Source organism: Neophocaena asiaeorientalis, unplaced genomic scaffold (genome assembly GCF_003031525.2).
Source record: "Neophocaena asiaeorientalis asiaeorientalis breed wild unplaced genomic scaffold, Neophocaena_asiaeorientalis_V1.1 scaffold240, whole genome shotgun sequence".
NCBI lineage: Eukaryota > Metazoa > Chordata > Mammalia > Artiodactyla > Phocoenidae > Neophocaena > Neophocaena asiaeorientalis.
Window position 1 is genome coordinate 2,126,991 of NW_020185331.1, and position 24,368 is coordinate 2,151,358.

The 24,368-nt window shown below is 41.3% G+C and overlaps 1 protein-coding gene across 3 annotated transcripts in view; it reads right to left on the minus strand.

Annotated features, from left to right (window-relative positions):
- The window catches only part of HPSE2 (heparanase 2 (inactive)), a 551,090-nt gene that overhangs the window by 126,132 nt on the left and 400,590 nt on the right, over positions 1-24,368 (minus strand). For all 3 annotated transcript variants that reach the window (XM_024734988.1, XM_024734987.1, XM_024734986.1), the window contains 2 exons: positions 13,490-13,596; positions 8,978-9,092 (listed from right to left, as the gene is read on the minus strand). In XM_024734988.1, coding sequence (XP_024590756.1) covers positions 8,978-9,092; positions 13,490-13,596 — 222 coding nt within the window. The remainder of the gene's footprint in view (positions 1-8,977; positions 9,093-13,489; positions 13,597-24,368) is intronic.

Genomic DNA, 24,368 nt, shown 5'->3' on the forward strand with positions numbered 1-24,368 from the left:
AGATTGTGAACATGGAGAGAAGGAATTTGACTTTTTTTATGTCCCAGAACAACCAAAACAGTGCTTGGCTTTATTGTATGTCACAACACACGAGCATGAAGACATTTTAAAAATGACTGAATTTTTAAACATACACAAAAACAGAATTGTATGACAAACTCCAAAATGTTCAACACCAGCTTCCACAAGTATTGTTATTCTGCCATTCTTGTTTCAGAGCCTGCTGAGAGGTGACAGAGGGTGCACATGGAAATGGCCAGGTCGGTGACAGGGAAACGCAGTAGGCATCAGGCTTGGTCAAGGACCCCAGACGTAGGGGCAGGCAGTGGGATACCATCATTCACACGAAGAGACAGGAAGCAAAGCAGTTTGCCAAGTGCTGGTGACACAGGTAGGGTCGGGAATCAGGTGTGGGAGCCCGAGATAAATTGTACCCAGCAGTTGGCTGGCTGCCTCTGTGCCTGGTGCACGCTTCAGGGTAGTCTTAGAGACACTGCGCAGCCTCTGACGTGTGACAGAGCCTCTCCCCACTGCAGCCTTTGTGGATGCTGCTTCCTCTGCTAGGACGCTCTGCTCTTCCACCAGCTTCTCCAATGGCTGCTTTCCCAGTGAAGACTTCCTCGGCCACACTTTCCAAAGAGGGATCCTCTCCTCATTATTCTTCAACTTCCTACATACCATTCTGAATTTTGTAATTAATTATGTTAGTGTTAGTTTACTTGTTTATTATTAGTCTCCCCTGCTAGACTGTAATCTCCAATGAGGGCAGGGATCTGGTCTTCTTCCTTTACCTCTATCTCCTCAGAAACTAGAAAAGTGTCTGACACATAATAGATACTCAATAAATATTTGGCAAATGAATTAATGATAGACAGTTTAAAATTTTTGTTAATATCTTGACTGTTGAAGCACAAGTTGGGTACAAAAGAGTACAGGAAAACGAAAGGGTAACTTTTAATTTAATCAGGGTAAATGGCACCCTGTAACTAAGTGGTTCTCGATTCTGGCTGCACATTAGAATCACTCCGGGAGTTTTAAAAAATACAAACACCTGCCCTCCTCTATAGACAAGCTGAATCAGAATCCCTGGGGGGTGGTTCCAAAGCACAGGTATTTTTTTTAAGCCCTCTAGGTGACTATAATGTGCATAGACTTGAGAATCACTGCTCTAATGAAGAAACACTACAAGGATTTTGACATTAAGATGAGGGCAGTGAATTTGGAGCAGAAGGCAGGTCTGCTCAAGTCAGATTTAGAGTGAGTCAAAATGACGTGTTCTATTCAATCCTTTCAATGCTTAAAACCAAATCAGAGATGAAATGAACAGAGATTGATAATAGTTGAAAGTTAGTGAGTGAAGTACCTAATGACTGACAGATTTTTTAAACTTTATAAATAGTGTAGCGCATTTAAATAAGAATTAAAAACAATATTCTATTTCTATTTTTAAAGACTTCTGCTTTTATTTAAACAAACAAACAATCAAAATTGAGTTAGAAAAGACAATGTATTATATGTTTGGCTCTCATGGTCACTTCTATCAGAGGCCTATTTCTTGGTTCCTAAATGTCATAACCAGACATCACTGTGCCCTTAATGTTTGTACCTATAATGTTTAAGGTGAAATAACTACAAGCTTGTCATATTTTGGCACTCGCAAAAGATCTTTCCAACCTACCAAAGGGCGTCCCACTTTTCGTCTCCTTTCATTCTCTTTCTTCCTCCCTCCCTCCCTTCCTCTGCTTCTAGTCAGATGATTTTTCGATAATATTCTAGTGTTTCAGGTGAACCGATGAAGTTCGGTAAGGTGCAGCTTTTTGCGCTTCCGGGGCTGGCCTTGCTTCTCCAGCATCTGAAGATGGCTTCGAGGGCGGCACACTGTGCTCCTAAGCTCAAGCACAGTGAGGCTGCAATCGCTTCTCCCTCTCCCTGATTAACTTAGGTTGCTCCACAACTGACTGTAACTGTAATCCCTCGGTATTGCAATCTGGGAGCAATATAAATGGTTGACGGCAGAGTGAGATTTTCAATTGTTGCTTCTCAGTGATTCATATAATGTGCTGTCATTAGCACTTTTTACGTGACATATCATGGTTTCCAGGGCTTATTGGGCCGTTTATAAATACCACATGAAGGTATTAGGGCTAGCGTTGCAGTGTGGTTACCGTCTTAATTGCCTTCAGTGGGAAAGGTTGGCAGCATCTTCTCTGGAGGAAAATAAAATGTAATTTTTAGTTTGTCTTTAACCATTTGCAGTCAATTCCTTTCAAGTGCAGGAATCACAGCTTTCCTCTTTTGTTCTTCTAATTCTCCAGTCACTTAATTTTTGCAAACAAATTTACTTTTCATACTTTAGCTATCATTACTTGGTTGATTTCCAGGTATCTGTATGAATATTCAAATGTATACTATCTTGCCACAGTTATATTCGTTATTAATGATAATTACTGATATCACTGACTTACAGAATTTTACAAAGTGACTTTATAAAATAATAATAGCCGCTGACATTTGTTGAGTGCTTACTATGTGGTAAAAGATACATATACGTTGGTTCATTCAATCCTTTCCAACAATGCTCTGAGATAGACACTATTATTGTCTCCATTTTATGAAGGGAAATGGATGATTGTTGAGGTTTAGTAATCCGCCCAGGGACACAGCAGTAAATGACAGAGCTGGGTCTGAAACTCAGGTCAGTCTGATTCCAATGCCAATACTTTTAAGCATGACATTCAGATACGCCCCACTCCCTGACCCCAGCACAGTTAGCCCCATTTTACAAAGCAGGAAATGCAAACTCAAGCAACTGGAACACTGTGGTGCTGCCCTGGAGCCTACATCTTCTGATTCCAGGTGCAGAGCTCTTTCTACTTCCCGAGACAGCTTCCACCAGGGTGAGCCGTTCAACTGCTGACATGTGTCACTTACATCCCGTGCGCACCACTCAGGTTGATAAATAAGCCACGGATGAAGACTGGTAGTTAAAAATCAGAGGGGCTTCTCTTTAAAGCATCAGGAGCAAAAGAGCTGCGTGCCTGGTCACATGGTGCAGGTGCAGGCTCTGATCTGAGAGGCCAGGGTTCAGAGGCACAGAGGAGGAAAGAAGCAAGTCATGCCCACTGGGCATGCAGCCCAGGCGCTTCAGCCACTGACATGGAGCCGGCCTGAGTCCCAGTGATTGATCCTGCAGCTGAGGATGTCCTTCTCTCAGCAGCCGCAGGTTCCCACAAAGGAAGGTTGCACATGGAGAAGTCTTTGTCAGGGACTCTAATGAGAGGACTGGGTTTCACATCACAGCTACCCCTAAACAGGTACTCTCTGCTTCTTTCATCTTCCTGATGGCTCCCACGGGAAAGAAAAGAAAGAGAAAGGAAGCTACGCCAAGAAACAGGTCACAGGCTAATTTGGCAAGGTTCTGTACCACCCCTGCCCCACCACCTCCAGGTTTGTAACTTTGAGATTCCTTAGTTTTTACACAGCCTGTGTGGCCGACAGAGAGCGATGGGAAAAGCTTTCCTAAGTAATTTTTCATAATCCATCCACCATGACTCTCTGGAATATTAAAGCCTCTGACCCTTTGTACATGCCATTGCCTCTGTTTGGAAGATTCTCCCCAGACCTCAAACTCTTCTTCCTGTGGCTAGCTTGCCCTTCTCCTTCAAGATCCAGCTCAGGTACTGTCTCCTCCAGAAAGGTTTCCTTGATGCCCCATGCCTGCCCTCTACCCAGGCTGGCATCTGTTCCTCTTCTGTCCTGCTAAAGCACTTCTGCCACAGTCCCTGCTGACTGATCCATCTCCTATCCACACTGTAAGCTCCTTGAGGGCAGGGACACTGTCTCCAGGGTCCAGCACAGTATCGAGCACAAAGCACAAGTGTAATAAAGCACTTACTTCTTTCTAAACACTCTATTTTTTCTCTTAAAAATAGCCTTTTATTTTTCAGATTATGAAAGCAATAATGCCGATTGCACCAATTTTTCATACAACATCCACAAAGAAAAAAATAAAAACTATCTGTAATCCCACCACCCTAAGAAAACCACTTTTAACATTTAGATGTAGTCCCTTCCAGTAATTTTCTATGTGTACACGTACATATGAAATCAGAATCCTACTGTCATATCTAGTTTTCTCAAGGATTATAACAGTATCTTTTGGAGGCAGATAGAGGAGACATTTCTATCACAATTTGAGTGATGAGAAAACTGGAACCCAAAGACACACGTCTAATGGACGGCAGAGCCGGGACTGGAATCTGTGAACCTTGTCACAGTATCAGGCTCCTGCTGCTCCCCCGAGGCCTCCTCATTAGGTGGTGCTCTTCTTGCAAGAGAGCGTGCAACATCCAGCATCCATGGGACATGAGTTTGCAACTGGATGTTCTTCCTCAGGAAAGGGACAGATTTAAGCTCATCCTCTTTCCACATCATGGTTGTGTAGTGCATAAGAATCTAATGTTTCAAAGGGAAACAAGGATGGAGCACCTAGGATCTCATCCCTGTGATAGGTTAAGAAGTGGAGCTACGCAGATATCATTAAGATGCGGAGTTTCTTTCCAATAGCCAAATGACATCTGAACAGTGACGGCTTGGCTCAGAGCACGTTGCTACAGGAACCACAGCTATAGGTTCAATCCTGTCATAGACTAGTGAGTTTTCTATGACCACTAACTGTATTCCAGAACAACGTACACAGCAAGTGTTCAATAACTGTGCATTGGGCTGAATTGAATGTTTATAGTTATTCATAAGGGGTAGTCAGCAAAAAAGAATGTTGCCAGCAAATATAAATATCCCTACCACTATGCCCAGTATAGAAAAGGCTATCCAATATGAACTACCTTTCTATTTTATTCTAAGCAAAGGACTAAATTGTAATCCCTCAGACACACACCAGACTGTTAGCTCTACAGATGAGAGAACCAAATCTTATTTATCTTCATGTCCCCAGAACACCTAGCCTAGAGCCAGACACATTTGAAGTGTCAATGTTTTTTGAATTGAATTGTATTTGCTAGGCCGGTGTGGGAGTTAAGAAGATGTTGACTAGTAATTCACTATTGCTTTCCTTGAAAGCTCTGTAAATCAAGCTCTTAAAAAAAGCAGCAAGCTAAATTCCAAAACCGTCTCTTAGGAGAAATGCCCAAGGCTGGTGGGGGTCTGGACTATGTCCACTGAACGTGCAGATCTCTTCTGCACAAACATCCCTTACTCCCAAGAGAGCCCATGACTAGCCGACAGGCTGTGGAGACTCACAAGTTCCCTCTTTCCCAATGGCGAGCAGGTCAGGGGAAAGGGGTGGGAGTCGAGTGATGAAGCACTGCTGGACTAAATGTTCTCCTCTTCCCAGGAGAAGGAAAATCTCACAACAGGAGGAGAGTTGGCACATTTCTAGAGGAACAGCCAGAAACAACATGGGCTGTAGTTGAAAATGATCTTTTCTCAAAACAAAAAGGACTACCTCCAATATTCTCTCTTACCTTAGATTGGAATGGCCTTGCCAGAGCTGGACTGGAATCCTACAAACTCGAATCAAAAGCTGACTGGGTAGGTGGAGGGGTAATATGGGATACGGGTTGAGGTGCCATTAGGCTAAGACCCGATAACCACAACAACAGAAAAAAAACTAGTATCTGCCAATAGGATCTTTTCCTGAAATGCACTGAGCTGAATTTGAAGGGACTGTAATAGAAAATACTGATTTTTCTGGGAGGCAACTAAAACATAACTCACTAATGCCCTAAACTCTTAACACTCTTGAAGATTTAATCACAGTGTAAAACCCACAAGTTTTTATTGTCAGTGTTTGGATATCAACCGTACGACTCTCTGAAGCGGCAACAGTATGATCCTAGGTCTGTGACCATTGCACATCTCAGGGGCCTGCTGGCAAGGTCTGTCCGATTGGTGCCTGGGTCTAGCCTAGTAAATTCTTTCCAGGAGACTTAGGACACACTCTCCCAGCTGCAAAGTTCTCTGCTTGTAAGGTACAGAATTTATGAGCCCAAAGAAAGAGAAAAAGAAAGCCTGCTACCTTTTAAAGTGCTTTTACATACAGTTTCTTTACTAGAGCTTGGCATTTCCAGAAATACAGCTGTGCAGAACATTTGAGCCTTTGTACTACATCAATAGGACTTGTTTGAAGAGAGGCCGAGACAGTGAAAGGCCCGCGCACCGCGCACCGCGTTGAAGAGTGGACCCCGCTCGCCGCAACTAGAGAAAGCCCTCGCACAGAAACGACGACCCAACACTGCCAAAAATAAATAAATAAATTTATTAATAGGACTTGTTTGAGCTTCCAGTGAACCTCTGTGCTGCTACTACCTATCAACCAAGGTGTCTCATGGTAAGCTTTTAAAGAAAGTCACCTGTATTATCGCTTATTTGGGGAGAACGAAGCCATGAGAACTTGCATCTTTAACCTAACACGTGGCCATGCGAAGGTACATAGAGAGTTGATACGCAATCCAGGTTTGTCCAGCTCTGGAAATCAAACCAGTCTAGTCACCCACAGACCATAGGTTTTCTTCTAGCCTAGGTTTTCTTCTCTCCAGTTCCTCAAGATGCCTGTTCCCATCTCCAGAATCAATTCGGAGACTAACAGTGGCCTCAGACCACAGCACAGACACCAAAGAGAGTACTGCAAGAAACAGTGTGGCACGGTGAAAAGAAAATAGCATTTAGAACTGAAAAACTCCGAGTTCCAGCTCTTACTACTTGTCTGACCTTGGATAAGTCACTTAACAACTTGAAAGAACCCTAGTTTCTCTTCAGCAAAATAAGTATAAATAGTCATACTCATCTCACCAGGCTCTCTTCAGAGCAATTATGACAAATTTTTTTTATCTTATTTATGTGTTTATATACTTTCCGTTTCTCAGTTCACTTCACTAGACTATAAGCTCCAGGAGTTCAAGGACCTTGTCTTTTTGGCTCGTCACAGTGGCTGTTTGCCAGGAATAGCGATCAGCATATAGTACATGATCAAGAGGAGTGAAAGAGATTTGAATGTGTGAAGGAAGGAATAAAGGAAAGACAGGAGGAAGGAAGGACAGAGTGTTTGGAGTTTTACTGATGTGTGGTATATGAAAGTGGGTCTGTAAATTGTTAAGTATTATACACATTATTAAATAATAGTTGGTGCATTAATTATACCAGGGTGATCTTTTAAAAATGTAAGTTAGATCATGTTACTGCCCTGTAGAAAACCCTCCAATGGCTTTTCATACTACTTACAATAAAAGTCAAACTCCTTTTAGCTTTCAAAGCCCTTCGTGATCTGACCCGGGCTGGCCTCATGTCCAGTCTCCCCCTTCCCTGCCAGGCCCCCAGCACTCTGGTGTTCTTATGTTTCCTCAAACATGCCAACTCTGTTCCTGCCTCGGAGTCTTTGTGCTAGCCCCTCCCCCGGCCTGAAAGCTCTTCTGCAAAAATCTGCATGTCTGGCTCCTTGTCACTGGGCTCTTGGCTTAAATGTCACCTTCTCAGAGAGGTCTTCCTTGGATATACTCTAAAGGAGCCCTCACTGACCCCCTCTTATAGTAATCCACTATCTACTTATTCAGGTATCTACTACTAGTCTCCTCCCCAGTGCCTGATGGTCAATAAATATTTACATTTGTGTGACATTATATTTGTTCAGTGCTTACATTTCATAGATGCTTTTCTAATTATTATTTATTTTATCACCACAAGTTTATGAGCTCAAAAGAAACAACAAACAAAGGAAATCCCCTATGGTTACAAACTGAAAATTCCCTCTCACTCTTCCATACCCCAGCCCCACATACACTGAGAGAGAGGTATCCTGGCCCTGTGAATAAAAGCAACTGTGCCAGTCAGCTTTAATATTTGTGACTTAATTGGAGTCATGTACAATCAGGGATACAATAATTACTTAGTACTCTAACTAGAGGGATTCTTTTGAGACATGGCAATGGTGCTGTTGGGTGCCAAGATGTTCTCTGTTCTGGGCTTGGAGGCCTGGGTAGTGAGAAGAATAGGGGGGTGGAAATGGGCAGGGGGAAGCAAATGGCAGGAACACTCACTGGTTCCAGTTGGGTTTGTTTACTGTGGACCCCAGGGCAGCAGTAATTCTGTAGGAAGATTACTGGACCAGAGCACAGAAGCAGGTTCTAGGGCTGGCTCTACATGCCCCTCCCCGCAACCCCAGGCTATCATTCCCTCTGTTATATGAGGTGGAACTGGATCATCTCGTAGGGGAATGCCAGCTCTGACGTTCTATGGGTTAATGAGAGGACTCTGACCTTTTATCATGACTAAGATGTCTGTGAGAAGGATAACTCACGTCATATTTTTGATAAGCACAGCTTTTCTAGACTAAGTGGGATTTCTTTGATTGGTCAGTAAAGTCACTGGACAAACCCAGATCTCTGCTTTTGCCATTCTTCTTTAGCCTTCCCTTTCCTTTGCTTTCCTAGAGAAGGTGATACCCTGGGCAAATCCCCTCGTTGTCACACAGGGATCAGCATCTGGTGTAAATGTACTTCAGCCATTTTCCAAGGGGTGGGCTCCTACTGTATCTGATCTTGGCCAACACTCTCCCATCTGCTTTCAACATGTTGCATCTAACATTAACTAAGTCTCCTATTAGCATTAAAAGAAAACAATCTGGAAAAATTCACTCAAGCAGAGTTCAAACAGGCCACAAGTAGATTTGGAATCTCAACCGCACAAGGTTTGTTAAAATAATAGTGGTAAGTATATAAATACATACAAATGTATATATGTGTATATGCATAAACCCATATGTACATACGTGTGTGTATATATTGGGGTATGTGTGGGAGGTGAAGCCAAGAGTCTGTAAAATGGGTCAAGAATTCTTCTGTTCAATTTATGAAATTAACTGGTAACAGAAGGAGGAGAAAAATTCTACCAGTGTGGAACAAAGCATGATCAAAAGAACTGAAGGACATGGAAAAGGAGTTGGGAACCTTTATATTACACTTACTGGTAATGGGTTAAAATTCTGGTCCACGAGGTGATTGTATCCATGGTCAAAAAATGAGTGCCGAATCACAACATCAATGCCCCGATTGGCCAGCATCCCTAACGTGTTCAACCATCTGAAAAGCCGGGGAAAAAGCTACATCAATACATTTTAAAAATAGCATAAAACAAGCTCTGTAAAAATTGCCAACATACACACCACCACCCACACCCATCAAATTTACCTAGTACTTTAGAGAAAACTATTTTAAGCATTAAATACTCAGATGGAAGAGATCTATAGAGATGATCAAATCTAACCTCTTCATTTTATAAGAAAATAAAGAGGTCCAAAGGAGTAAAATGAATTGCCCTTGGTCATAAAATAGCTTGTTGCTAATGACATCTCTTATTCCTATAATACTAACAAATAAAATGAACACCCTAGCCACTTGTAAGCCTAAAGTCATCCCCCTTGACCACAAAACACACAATCACAGAAGCACACACACTATATTTTCCATCACTCAAACTCCCCTGCTTGCACCTATTCACTGTACATGTACTTTACATATGACGCTAACCCACATACTCCTGTGACCTACGGTCCAGTCATTTGCATCCCTCATATATCACTGTCAGTAGGCAATGCAGTAATAATTTCCCTTGGCACTATAACTAACTATACAGGGATTGGAGTATGCTACCATCACACACATGTTGCAGTGGAGGACCTGCATTGCTCACACACTTATTACATACCCCATCATGCCAAATACAGTCTCCAGGGCATGCTATCCTTCAAAAATACTGCCCTCATGGTTTTTCCAACACCTACTGCTAACTCTGCCTTCATCATTTACACATTTAACTCATTCATTCATTCATTCATTTGTGAATTGATTTCATTTTCTTTGTTTGTATTCTGAAATGCAAGGAAATTTCCAATTGTAATAATATATGTGTGTAAGAAAGGTGACTTAGAGCTTCAGTCTTCTCAGGGTAAAAGATAAGACATTTCACAATCTTTCCTAAGAATATATTGTCTGGCTTCACCTATCACCTCTTCTGTCACCCTAAACTTTATTCCCCAGGCTCTAAGCTACATAAAACTACTTTGGGGGACTTCCCTGGTGGCACAGTGGTTGAGAATCTGCCTGCTAATGCAGGGGACACGGGTTCGAGCTCTGGTCTGGGAGGATCCCACATGCCACGGAGCAACTAGGCCCGTGAGCCACAACTACTGAGCCTGCGCGTCTGGAGCCTGTGCTCCGCAACAAGAGAGACCGAGATAGTGAGAGGCCCGCGCACCGCGATGAAGAGTGGCCCCCGCTTGCCACAACTAGAGAAAAGCCCACGCACAGAAACGAAGACCCAACACAGCAAAAAATAAATAAATAAATTACTAAACTCCTACCCCCAACATCTTAAAAAAAAAACCAGAAAACAAACTACTTTTGGCTGCTCTCACATACTTACCTGAGCCTTTTTATATGTTTTAACTTCTCCTTAGAATTTCCTTCCTCTCTTCCACTAACCCACCTCACCTGGCAAATTTCTTCCCATCTGTTAATCTCCAAGTCAAGTGTCATTTCCTTCTAAACTCTGCTGCCCCAGCCAATAGTAGTATCTTTCTCCTCTGTACTTCCCCAGAACTCTTATTCATACCCTCTGCTGGCCCACTGAATGATAATTACTTACTTCTCTGTCTTCTCCCAGCTGGTATGAGCTCATCAAAAATAGACACATTTTAGCTTTGTACCCAAAACAACCATCACAGCTCCTGGCACACTATAGGTGCTCAATACTCTAAGTTGAAATTGATCTGGATAAAATTAGATTCTAGGACTTTGAGAATCACCATTCAGCATTCTAGGGACAAATAATGCATAGTTATGATTTCCCAAATCTGAGACCATATGGAGCTCCAAACCAGTGACCTTACTGACATGAAGACCATTACTAATTAATCACTATGGCCAGAGCCCTTGTTTCCCCATGGCTTTTCAGAATAGATGGTTAGTTCTGGAGTTGTCTTCATCTTCCTCCTGTAATAATAAATCTCCTGAGTAGGGGAAATAAATGATGTCCCAGGTCTCCCTTTTATGTTCAAGTAGAGAAAAGTGGCAAGATAACTGGTATATCTCACCAAGGATGCTTCTGCAGCCATTGTCTTTCATCCACAAAACTTTATTGAATATCTACTACATGGCAGACATTACTAGGTGCTGCAGACACAGCAGCATGCCAAGGGTAGGGCATCAAAGAATCTCAAAGCCCTGACTGGGAAAACTACCCTTGAATACTTGGCAGCAGAGAATTCTCATTTGTGTATGCATTTGTATATGCCCTGGTAAGCTTATAGTTATGCCATGTATTGAAAAAGGGCTGTAAAATGCCTTCTTTCCAACTCCTTGCTAGCCTTCTGGAGCTTCCTAGAATGCTTTACATTTTTTTTCCCAGGAAGCAATTTATGCCCCTTGGAGAACTGGACTCAAAGGGCATATATCTAGGTACTGCCAGTGCGGTTGAGAGGAAATGGGTGATAAAGAGGTAAGAGAGAAGACCAGGGGCAGAATGAGCTGGTTGTCATTTGATCTGTCAACAAAGCATTGGACATCTGAACTACAACCAAAATCTAAACAACAATATTAATCTGTGTTTGCAAAGCGACTCAGAGATCTATGGATATCTGGCTGATGCTCATGAAAAGGCAGGTCTCTCTCTAGCTCTCTTCATGAAGGTCTGTGCTATTTCTCATTTCACATCACTCTCTAAAGGGAAGAATGTTCACGAAAACAGTACAAGAGGGCTGCTTGCTGGGCCCTGCAGAGGAGTCATTCTGTGAAGGCTGAGCAAAGGCCATTCTTCTTCTGATTCCAGAGGCCTCCTGCAGTACGGACTGTCAACCTGTCTCTCACAGTGAAACCCCGTGAGGACAGTACTTTTGAAAGAAGACCCTCAGCAACACTGTAGCAAATGCTGATTCACTCCATTTCCTTCACTGAACCATGCTCCCTGAACAACCTCTCTGTGCCTCTCATGTGAGGTCACAGGGCTGGAAGACCCCAGCCATCACCATGTAGACATTGACTCATTATCTTCATCTGCATCTGCCAGGATGCCATCTTAAAGACAACCTACTTGACCAGCCTGATTTGTCCTTCACAACGGTATTGAAGAAGCTGCCTTCATGGAGAAGATCTACAGCTATATAATTAGGAGCAGCTGTTAGTAGTGAAACGCATAGTTGAGGGCAGAGCTGCAGTTCTTAGGAGAACCTTGCTCAGACAAAAAACCAGGACCACAGACTAGACTGGACCAGGAACAGGTCACTAGGTTAATCTGTGGTCCATGACAATGGCAGGCCAGCCAGAGGTCCTCACGCTTCTGGCTTAAGTTGTTCTCCAGACGACTACAGTAGCCTTCAAGTTCATTTCCCTGCCTCTTGCCTATCCAAACTCTTGTTCATACTACTATCAAAGCCAGCGTTTTAAATACAGGTCAGATGGGTCTCTCTGCCTCCAAAATCGTCAGTGCTTTAGCCACTGAGGACAGAACAAGGCCTCATTTCCCCTGCCTGGTTTTCAAGGTCTTCCATGATTTGGAGGTAAAACTCTGTCCCTAATCACAGCCCTCACTACACCCCTGCAGATACTGAGGCTTTCTCACACTAATCATTTCCCCTCATAATGTTCCTTCAGCCTCTATGCTCCCACTACCATCAGCAACAATCTTCACCTATAGAAATTAGAGAAATCTATGTTCCACTCAAATGCCTCTTCCTCCGCAAAGCCCTTCCTGATCCTCCCATTCAGAAACTCTTGATTCTTTTGCATGTCTACCCCTCCTGTGGATAGCCCACGTAAGGCAGAAGGAGAGATGGCACACTGTAGTGGCAAAGAGGCTGGACTCTGGAGCAAACTGCCTTGGCTTGAGTCCAAGCTCTGCCACTAACCAATAATCACATTTATCTCACTGGGTTCTTATAAGGGTATAAGCATATAATAAGGGTATCTAATACACTGGTTGTTAAATTATTAAATACATATACAGCACATCAGGTAGTCCTCAGCACATGGCAAGCACTATGCAGTTAAAATTATTATTACGACACTTGTCTCCTACAGCTTTTCTTATTCCCCATCTCCATTCCTCCAATCATAAGTTTCTAAAGGGCAAAACCCCTGTCTTACTCTTACCTATCTCCCAGGACTCAGGTGAAAAGTAGAAGAGAAAATGTATGTTGTCTGTACTGTATTTTGCACTGAAGACATAAAATAAAGCTCTTATTACTATCATGATTACTACTACTATTATTACTTTTGCTCTAATGCTGGTACCTGAGATCTTAGTAACTAGACAAGTCCCTAATTGCTGTTTGTTGAGTGATTAAACACATTTACAAAGAAATGGATGAAGAATTTTCAGTGGGAAACGAACCCCCCCTCCCCCGGCCAATGGGCAGAATAATGAGCAATTTCACTGTCCTTTCCTCAAAGCCCTTGGGAGTGAAATTGCAAGTGTTACTCACAAGAATCCTGCAGCATAGGAATCTGACAGATTGTTTGTGCCTCCAACTGAGGTGGTCACCACACCTTCAAGCCAAATCTTCTTTCCTGGGGTGTATGTATTAACCACCTGTTCACACAACAAAAGCAGAAGGAGATGATGAGATTTTTAAAAGCTGTTCCCAAATGAGAAGGAACATACATTCCCTTAAAGAAGTTCCTCTCATCCGCTGCTCCCAGGTGGTCATGACCCGTGCTCTTTTCATGGTGATGCACCCCATACAGATAGCTGGCACACACACACAAAAGAATTAACATTGATACATGTCCACTCACAGAAATGATCATTTTTTTCCCATAAGAAAACCCAAGTGACAATGTGACAGAAGAACAATGCATCCTTATCTAGGACATAAGTTGACTGCAACACCCTTCACTGGAAGATACAGGTGGTATGATGTTTCCATATTAACAAGTATTGAGAAGCAAATTTTCTTAATACTCTGTTATGGCACATCCATGGATGAGTGTACTGTCCATGCATCAGCAGTTGTGAATCATGAGAGAGGGCAGAGATCAATGTTTGGGAAAGGTATATTATCATTACCAAGGCATGTATGTATATTACAACCACATTTTGAAAATAACTGCAGTAAGTGTAAAAAGAAAAACCACTGACTCACACGTGAAACATCCTACACAGGGAGCTGCCTTCTAAGCATACACAAAGCCTCTTGTCAAAAGGTGGCCCTCTGAAATTTTGAAATATCCTCGTCTCTGATCCACAAGCTGGAGATTGGCCAGACTATCTAGATGTGGTCTCAGATTCTCTGGAGAGCAATCTGGCAGTACTTAGGGATAATGTTGTATGCTGGGTAATCTCTGAGAGCAGAGTCTAAGACAAAGACTTGTCTATACATAGTTCATTTGGGAAGAAATAACCGGGAGCAGGAATGAGGAACTGGGGACTGTGAAAGGGAAGAAGAAAAAAACAGTACAAGAATGAGTTTTCAAGTTGGTAACTACTGGCAACTTATACTCAATTCTACAGGGAACTTGGTAAAAGCCTTAAGAACTGTGTCTCAGAACTGTCCCCCAAGGCGGGGGGTGACCAGGGGAAGCATTCATCGTTTGGCTCCTATTCTCCAAAGGTCAAGAGCAGCCTTGTGACTGTTATCACCCCATTTCACTGTGCAGGCATGAGTACTGAGCAGGTTCCCACCATTCCACACTCTGCCTTAGAGAAGTCCCAGAGCAGAAAATGAGAGGTCCTCCCGCACCACACCAGCACCAAGCTGGTTGCAGCCTGTGCAGCTGCCTAGCTCTGGTCTCTGCAGGGATGGCTAGAGTAGGAGGTGGGACTGAGAGGATGCGGGTTGTACACAAGAGGGGCTGGATAAAGACAGTAGTGTATTTAGGTCCTACGGCCCACCAATTCCTCTCCTAGACATATAGAACAAAGCGATTCTGCCTCAGGTCTCTAAGGGGACAAGTATGAAGATGTTTACTATGTCACTGTTTGTGGCAGGTGTCCATTGCTAGAGGAATGAAAAAGTAAAATACATACATGAAATATTATGCAGCAGTTATAGCAATACATTCAATGTAAGTCCAGCAACATGAACAGGCTTTAAAGATTTAGTGAGCTTTTAAAAAACAGAAACAGAATGAGGTTTATGGCACAATATTATTTATGTGATTACTTTCATACCCAATAACACTAAAAGTATATAAAGATACATCTCTGTTAAGGACATATATCAAAGACACAAGAAAAAAAGGAAAACAAAAAGAAAAAAAAAGAAAATAAGAAAAAAAAAGACATAAGGAAGGCATGTATAAAAGGGAGGTGAATGTAAGTGCGGATTAGAGATGAAGATGAAAATTAAAACAAAAGGAGGGCTTTGCATGAACTGATGATAACAGTTTGCTGCAGTTGAGGAGGGTAATTAATTCTCTGCACCTCAGGTCTAAAAAAAAAAAACCAAAAACCATATGTATGTTGTAACATATATGCCAGAACTTTCCTTTTCCCAGACCCGTGGGCAGACATTAGCAAGCAATCATATTCCTCTTTTCATCTCTCCCTATGTATAGCTCCCTGCCCTCTGCTCTCTCCCCTGCATCTACCAGAGAATATGCATTATTTGAGACCTATTTTAAAATCAGGGTTGGTAAAGTACTTGACGCTTTCAGGGTTAAAGTTGTAAATATATTTTAAAAATTTGAGATGTAAGTAAGGATTATGATCAAGAATAGAAGAAAAAATTAATAGCAGAGGTCAAGCTGGAAACTGTTAAAGATTACATAAGAATTTCCCCTTGCACCCAGAGTCATTGAGGACATCACAAGGTGGTCCTCTCCCCCTTCTTGACACTGCTCAGAGTGCCCAACCCAAGGGCAGCTGGAAATAGTATAAATAAGAAAGCGAGAAAAACACCTTAAATGATCAGAAGACAGAGTCATATGGAGAAATTAAAGGCCTACAGTGATGATTCCCCTTAAAACATCCATGCTTCTGATAAACTTTGTGCTTCCTTTATGACTAACTGGAACTATAGGAGCAGTTCCACGTGTAGCTGTATTTCTGATGTAACTGTGGGGAGGAAGGTAATCTCCGCGTCTTACTCTTCCGCCATCTTCTCCCTTGATCATGGTGATGGTTTCATGAGTGTTTGCATGTGCCCAAATTCATCAAATTGTATACAGGCAGACCTCAAAGATATTGCTGGTTCGGTTCCAGGCCACTTTTTTTCTTTTCTTTTCTTTTGCACTTAGTCTAGTTTCACTGGCTCATAGGGTGCGGCGGGCAGAGGCCTCAAACCCAGCACTTTCAGACCAGAGTTTCTAGCGCAAAGCGGCTGCACAACTTCCCAGCTCAAGATGGAGGCAGCAACGCAGGCCGTGTGCAGAGAGGCTGCGCCCGGACGGGATCTGGAGCTGTGACTAACTGGAACTGAGTAACATATCTGTGTTCTTATTTTTTGCCTTTGGCTTCCAGGATAGTCAAAGATTAATTTTTGCTCAAAGATATTGAAATGATTGAGGCAGTTAGAGAAAGGTGGTTTGGTTAAACAAAACAAAAAGGTAACTAGTATAAGATGATGAACCTTGAAATCATTGAGCTAAGTGAAAGAAGCCAGACACAAAAGGCCACATATTATATTCTTTCATTTATATGAAATGTCCGGAATAGTCAAATCCATAGAGACAGAAAGTAGATTAATGGTTTTCTAGGGTTGGAAAAAGTGAGGGAGAATGAGGGGGGAGGATGAGGAGTGACTACAAATAGGTATGGGGTTTCTCTGGAGGGTAATGAACATGTTCTAAAATTAAACAGTGGTGATGGTTTCACAATTCTGTGAATATACTAAAAACCACTGAATTTCACACTTTTAAAGGGTGACTCTTATGGTATATGAATTATACCTCAATAAAGCCGTGTGTGTGTGTGTGTTTGTGTGTATGTATCATTAGCAAAAGGAGAGGTAGACGCTAATAGGCAGATAACTGATGTGGAAAGAGGAATACGTCCTGGAAGTCTGGGGTTCTACCACACAGCAGCTGTGAGACTTCTGGCTCAGCATTATCTTGGAATTCAATTTCTTCACCAACATGTAAAGCCACAAATTTGAAGTAGATGAAATCTAAGTCCTTTCCAAATACAAAATGTTAAAATGTATTAGTATTTTGTAATGCTTATGCAGGTCCCCTTGGCTCCTATCCCTCAAAGGTCAAGAGTAAATTTGATTATGGAAATTAAAATTAGATAACAAATATGGGAGACAAAAAAAAAAAAAAAAAAAAAAAAAAAGCTGTCAAAAATAATAAAAAAAAAAAAAAAAAAAAAAAAAAAAGCCAGAGCTGGTCAGAGCTGGCAATCTCAAAAACAAAGATCTGAAGATCTGGGCCAGAGGTTAAGTATTGAGAGTGGTGGAAAAAGCCACAGGAGTAGGTGAAATTACCTAAGGGGAATATTTTAAATTAGACTGAAAAAGGGCGAAGGATGTCCATCCAAAAACATTAAGGCATTATCGAATGCATTTATTCATTCACTCAACAAATACTTGGCTCTATGCCAAGCAGAGTTCTAGGGGCAGACAGTGAATGAAACAGAAGTCTCTGCTCTCATTGGCTTATATTTTAGTCAAGGGGAGGAGACTGACAATAAACACACAAACATAAATTTAGAAATAATAAGTGCTAGAAGGAAAATGAAACAGAGTAATCTGACAGAAAGTGCCTTGGCAGGAGGGGAGGGTTGCTATTTTAGACGGTAGTCAGGAAAGATCCCTCTAGCTCCTTATATAAGGACTTTAAAGTCTAGTTCCTTTAAATGAGGACTTGATTCCAGAAAATGGTTGGATTTATAAATTACTGTGTACCCAGGACTCAGCAAGGACACAGACTCTGTGTAAATAAAGTTCATCTGCATTGTCTTCTGACTTGCAGGAAGATTTGGAAGGAAACAATCTAAAACTTCTTGTAATTGGTGAGGCAGAACTGATTAGTGGTTAGGGGCATGGACTCTACACACATTGCCTGTGTTTGAATACTGGTTTTATCATTGACTCACTGTTGACCTCACTGTTCCTTAATTTCCTCAGCTGTAAAATTAGAAAATGCTCTCCTTTAATATTTGTAAAATTAGAAAATGCTCTCCTTTAATATTTGTAAAGCACTTGCTCTCCTTTAATATTTGTAAAGCACTTGGAAAGGTGTCTGGCATATGGTAAGCTCTTTTTTGTTTTTAACATCTTTATTGGAGTATAATTGCTTTACAATGGTGTGTTAGTTTCTGCTTTATAACAAAGTGAATCAGCTATGCATATACATATATCCCCATATCTCCTCCCTCTTGCGCTTAAAGTAAAGCAAATGTTACCTAGACAACTCTTTGTCCAAAGCACATGAGATTGTGTCTGGATCAATCTAACATTACAGTTGGTTGCTTTTCTTTTGGATACGTTTGTGGTGGTAGGTAATAGACCAGATGTATGCTAAGTAGCAGGGAAAGGCCTATTTCAGACATGGTGAGAGGCTTAATGAACTGTGTGTCTACTATGAGCGGAGAAGACCATCATAGTAACGTGTCGGGGAGGTGCTGAGGCTGGGTGCTGGTTGGGACTGTAGAGGAAATTAGCATGGACAGAAAAAAATCAGGAAAAACAGATGGAACCAGCTGCAAAATTCCCTTAGAAAGCGAAACTCTAAGAAACTGAGGGCTATAGTTTAACACTGTGGTTTTCTGCGTGAATATGATCCCCCCTGTGCTGGAAGAGAGAAAACTGGAGGACTGGAAAGAACAAGGGTACAGTTCCTAGTGAGAAATGATGTGCCGATGAAGATTATTTTAAGGAACACATTGTCTGGGGAGGGAGAAGAAGTACAAATGCTGAGATTACTGAAGTGAAGGGAGAGGGGAGTTGAGTGGTTGTCTCCCTTTTAGTAGTTCTTTTGTCCCCATTAGACTTCAGGCCTTGGGCCCATGTGGACAAGGGAGCTTTGAGGCATCCACAGAACAGCTTAGCAAGTTGCCAGTGGCTGCTCAGAATCCTTGGGCCAGCTGGGGGCAGGGTGGTATGAAGGGAAACCCTCAAACTCCCTTTCCTGTCATTTCAGGGGTTGAGGACATCAGGACTGCTTCCTGTGGCTATACTGAGAGAGGAGGGGTGAGAGAGAAAAACAGTATTGATTTTTTTTCTTTTAAGTTTTATTTTCCCTACCACTTTGAATATTTTTTAAAAAAGAAAACAGTAAAAATAGGAAAATAACCTTTTTTGTGGCATATTTTCAAACCTGGGCTTCCTTTTCCTGTTTCTCTCAATCTGTGATCTGTTTAAAAAAGAATCCTGAGAGCCTGGTTTCAGTGTGCAAGCGATGGTAGCCTTGTAACAGCAGACATGTTGCTTATGGTTATCCAAACCCAACACCTTCCTTAATGAGAAAGGAAGCAATAAAACAGGAATAGTGGACAGGCCAGTGGGGCTAATCAGCCCTGGCAAGAGGCCCACCCTCCAAAAGACGCTGGAATCCATTAATTCCAGCATCTCATACAGTTGGAAATCAACTTCCCCCAGGATTTCAGGAAGAGCAGTAGCTCTTTAAGCAGCCAGAACTGGTCCCCTATGTCACTGGTTAAAAGGAGCTGAATAGCTTTAGGGAGCTTCTTAAACCTTACCCATGCACATAGCTCTTCTTGGGGGTGCCCCTGCCTCTTTGTTCCTTATTGTACTTATAAGAGGTCCAGGTGAGAGCTCTTGAGAGTAATGTTCCAATTTTTTTTCCATCCTTCTTGTGTTTTTGACTCTAAGCTACCTACTATATTAGAAGAGGACAGGATCATTCCATTCTGCCCTCTCCTTTCTCACTCACTGTCCCTTCCTGAGTTCCGGATCTTATCATTTCTCCCTTGGTCTTCCTGAAAGTGTATCCTTCTCAAGACTATCCTCTACAGTGCTGCTGTCTGTTAACTTGACAAGTTCCTCCCTAGCTTCAGAACCTCTGTGGCTTTCCATTACCAGCAGCAGAACTCAACCATGTGCTCACAGAGTGTTCTGTGCGACTATCTAGCAGATGCGCTATGAGTGACTTGTTTCAGGTAATATTGAAAGCAGTGATTTGGGAAATGATTTACTTAAAAATGAAAGAAAGTAGATTCAATGTTATCACAATAATATTCTTTTCATTCGTCAGAACTATGAAATGTTTCCTTAACATGGAAAAAAAAGCAAAGGAGCCAGTAAACTACACAGAGCCCCAGAGTCTATTTTATCCACTTGTCCATGGGAGCATGTTAAACATGGTGAAATCGTGGTGATAAACACTGATCCATGGGATATGATACCAACTCCTTTACTTGGTATCTAAGACCTTTCATAACTACCCCTTTTGCTACCTTTTTTTGGCTGCCTTTTCTCCTCTCCGTCCCCACAAGATCTGAGTTTCACCACAAAAAATGGACTCACCATTTTTCAACTACATGATTTTCTTTTAGTTTTTGATGATCACTTTGTCCCTTACTCACTTCTAATCCATGTTGTCTGATTTTTTTTTTCATGGCTTATTTTAAATGTTACCTCCTCTGTGAAACTTTTCTCAAAACTTCAGAAAATTAATTCTCTCCTCTGGCCCCCAAAGTTCTTGGAAGCTATTGCTATCCTTGATCTTATTATACTGAGTTGTAACTTTCTGTTTGCCTAACCCTCCTACACCATAAGCAACTTGAGAAAGCCACGTTTTTTTCCATTTTGCATGCCCTATAAAATACTTGTCAGCCACTTCGCTTATTAAAAACTTGTTAAATAGTGAGACAGTGAAGTAGTTTACTTGTTAATAAGTGAGAGAGGTAATATTTTACCAATGGAAATGCTGAGTAGATATCAGAGAAGATAACTAATAACCTCAAAACCATAAGAGCAAACATCAAATCCTCACAGTTCCATTTCGGGACTCTGTTCACTTTCTAATTGAATTTTCCTGTTTGAGGAGACCTAGAAGCTTCTGGTTCACTAAACTGCCTCCATATTTAATATGTCCTTCTCAGGTTAGACAAGTCGAGCTATTCTGAGCTCAGCCATTCCAATATCTCATCACATTCTTCCTGATTTATTTCTTCTGTCTAATGAACTTCCTGTCAGTTTCATTAATTTTTTCTGTATAATTTCTTTTTAACATCTTCCTGTTCCGGAGTGCCATATTTGCCCATTTTCTTTTGGTATCAGATCAATTTTTAATGTGTGGCTTCTGTTTCTGTGTCATTTTTAGGATTTAAAATTATATTCTCTGCTCTTGTTATCTCAAACCGCAGAAAAGCAATCGAGTGTAATTGCAACTAAACATAAAATTAAAATAAGAAAATACACAAAAAAGAAAGTCACTGGGGAGGCAAGGAAATTATGATCATATGCAAGAAAATGAGGAAGAAAGTTTCACAGTCCCAAAGCAATGACTATGTTCAAGGATAAGTGCTGGTGGAGGGAAAGACTGGACAGCAGCTACCTGCACATAAAACACTCTTCTTCCCTTCTCCAGTCCTCTTCTATGACTAACCAACCCCTCAGGCTTACTGTCTACCTACTGACGAGTCATAGGCTCCACCAGCCTCAGAGGTAATTTCCTCTCGTTCAAGACAAACCCTGTAATCTCCCCACTTCCATGTGGAAATGTTAGAAGGTCACCCCAAGCTGCCTTTTCCTCCTGAAGAAGATTTTTGCCCCAAGTAGCAGTTTGTTCTCAGGGCCCTTCCCCCAATATGTCCTTCATATGGTCATTGCCTTCCACACAGCAGGACCTCACTATACATGGGCACATGAAACATACGAATGGTGTCCAGTGAATGAATGCAAATCAGTCCCTGAAAATCCTTGTCTGCTTCCACTATCTAATATTGTGATAATATTAGATATCACCTAAGATTGTGGCCCCCAACTTTCATTCAGCTTTCACTTCTAGGACACCCACCCCAGATTATATCAACTGACCAAGAGGTCAATTTGATATTCTTTCACCAGGAACATTCAGTATTCTTCTATTTAAAAAGGTTTCCTCATCCTGGATGGTCAGGAATATAAATATTCCATGGGCTACAAAATTAATGGTTAACTAGCATGGGAGATTCAGAACGGTGTATTGGATAGCGTGTGGGCCCTGGGGTTAGGAGTTCTAATTTTACTACTTAGTAAGTGTGGCCTTGAAAAAAATTACTGGTTTCTTCAATGGGTTAGTAATATATGATGCACTCAATAGATGGCATGGCATTTGTAGCCTAAAAGGTGATACAATTACTATATTTTTGTCAGTTGATGATGCATTTTCCACATTTTAATGGTTTTGAAATCAGAATGTTTTTCATCAAAGGAAACTTGCCAGCTGTTTACTCTCTCCCCTCAGCTGTTATTAAATTGATGTTACATTTTATAATTGTTTGTGTTTAAGAATCAAGGAAATGTGTTCCTTGGAAGGACACTGACCGAAACTTTGGAGCTCTTTTGTGGTAAACATACCTTTCCAGCTAGATTCCCCTATTTATCATTAGTGTCTTATACCTGAAAGAGAAGAGCCAAAGTTTCCCTTGGGACATATTCTCCCATTTTCAGATAGCCAAGTTGAGTCACAGAGGCTAATTTACTGGGAAGCTCGTCAACTTCCAGCTCCCCGTTTTCACAGGCCTACTAATGTCCTGGGAAGGGCCATGATAATGTGTTAATATGGTCAGATATATTTCTAAAACATGCAAATTTGTTTTGTTTTCTTTTTCTTAAAGAGGTCCCCATTGTATAAGCTTCCAGCCCCATAAAACTTAGGCTCACACCTGGATGTCACCTAAGGTATTACTGTGGCACAGTTTGTGTTTAGGGTCCTCTGACTCTCTTAACTATTTCTTTGCCCTGTGTTTCTCTTCCCCTCCATCAAAACCTGTTCTTGGAAAGGACAAATACCATATGATATCACTTATATGTGTAATCTAAAATATGACACAAATGAACCTATCTATGAAACAGAAGCAGAAACATGGACATAGAGAATAGACTGGTGGTTGTCAAGGGGGAGGCAGGTGGGAGAGGGTTGGGTTGGGAATTTGGGATTAGCAGATGCAAACTGGTATATATAGAATGGATAAACAACAAGGTCCTACTGTATAGCACAGGGAACTATATTCAATATCCTGTGATAAACCATAATAGAAAGGAATATGAAAAAGAAGGCACAAATATGTATAATTGAGTCACTTTGCTGTACAGCAGTAATTAACATAACACGGCAATTCAATTACACTTCAATTAAAAAAATTTTTTTAAATAAACTAAAATTATTGCAAAGAAAAAAACCCTGCTCTTGGGAAAGGATTATTTGATATTAACACCTTAGTGTGATTTTAAATCAGTGTAGTTTGCCTCTTCTCAAGTTATTTACATTCTGCATCCTCCCCCTAATGTAAAATGAAAAATTACTTTTCTAAAATGAAATATCTGGCATTAGCAAACTGACTGAAATGTTACTTTGAGCCACAAAGAGAACTTTCTTTCACCCTTAAGCATATACCCAGAAGATACTCTCCTACTGTGCCTACATATAGGCGTAGCCCATTCTTGGTTGCCTAAATCAATATCTATCTATTCAACACTATGTTACAAAGTTAGTAGCAGACTAGATTCTTTTGCATGTGAACAGCTGCGGTAGCAGATCCAAATGCGATTGAGACATACACATTACTTTGCTTCTTTTACATTTTTCCCACTATTTTACGCTGCTCATTCACCTTCCACTCCCTAACTGCCTCCCTCCAATATTGATTGAGCACCTGCCAAGTGACAGGCACTATGGCAGGCACTGGCACATTGAAATAAGCCGTCAACATTATTGAATGAATGAATGAATGAGTGAATGAATGAATCAACCAATGAAACAGTGATTTTTTTTCCAGTAGTGATACTACTGCTCTTACCCTACTCAGGTATTTTCATTTTCCACTTTTCTTCATTAGAGAAAGTTAACATTGTCATTGTCCTCATTTTCCTTTAGTTGTGCATCCAGTTATTCTATGATCCTCAAGAATAACTGTTATTCTTTTACCCTCTTCCCCTTTGATATACTTTAATGTAAGTAGGTAAACCAACAGTTGGCTGAGAAAAAAGTTTCCTTTTTAATCTATTCGTTACTTCCAAAGGATTAAATATTCCTCTGCCTTACCTACTTCCATGATACTGCAACTAGGATATATTGGAAAAAGGGGTATAATGTTACTGCATTTATTGAGATTTCAAAAGAATTAATCTTTATTAAGTATTATGAGCAATCATAAGCAATGATGATACTAACAAAAGAATGATCATGGTCATATTATAAATCATGTAAACCATTCCCTCCACCATATACATCTACCACCAGGAGTCCTCTGAT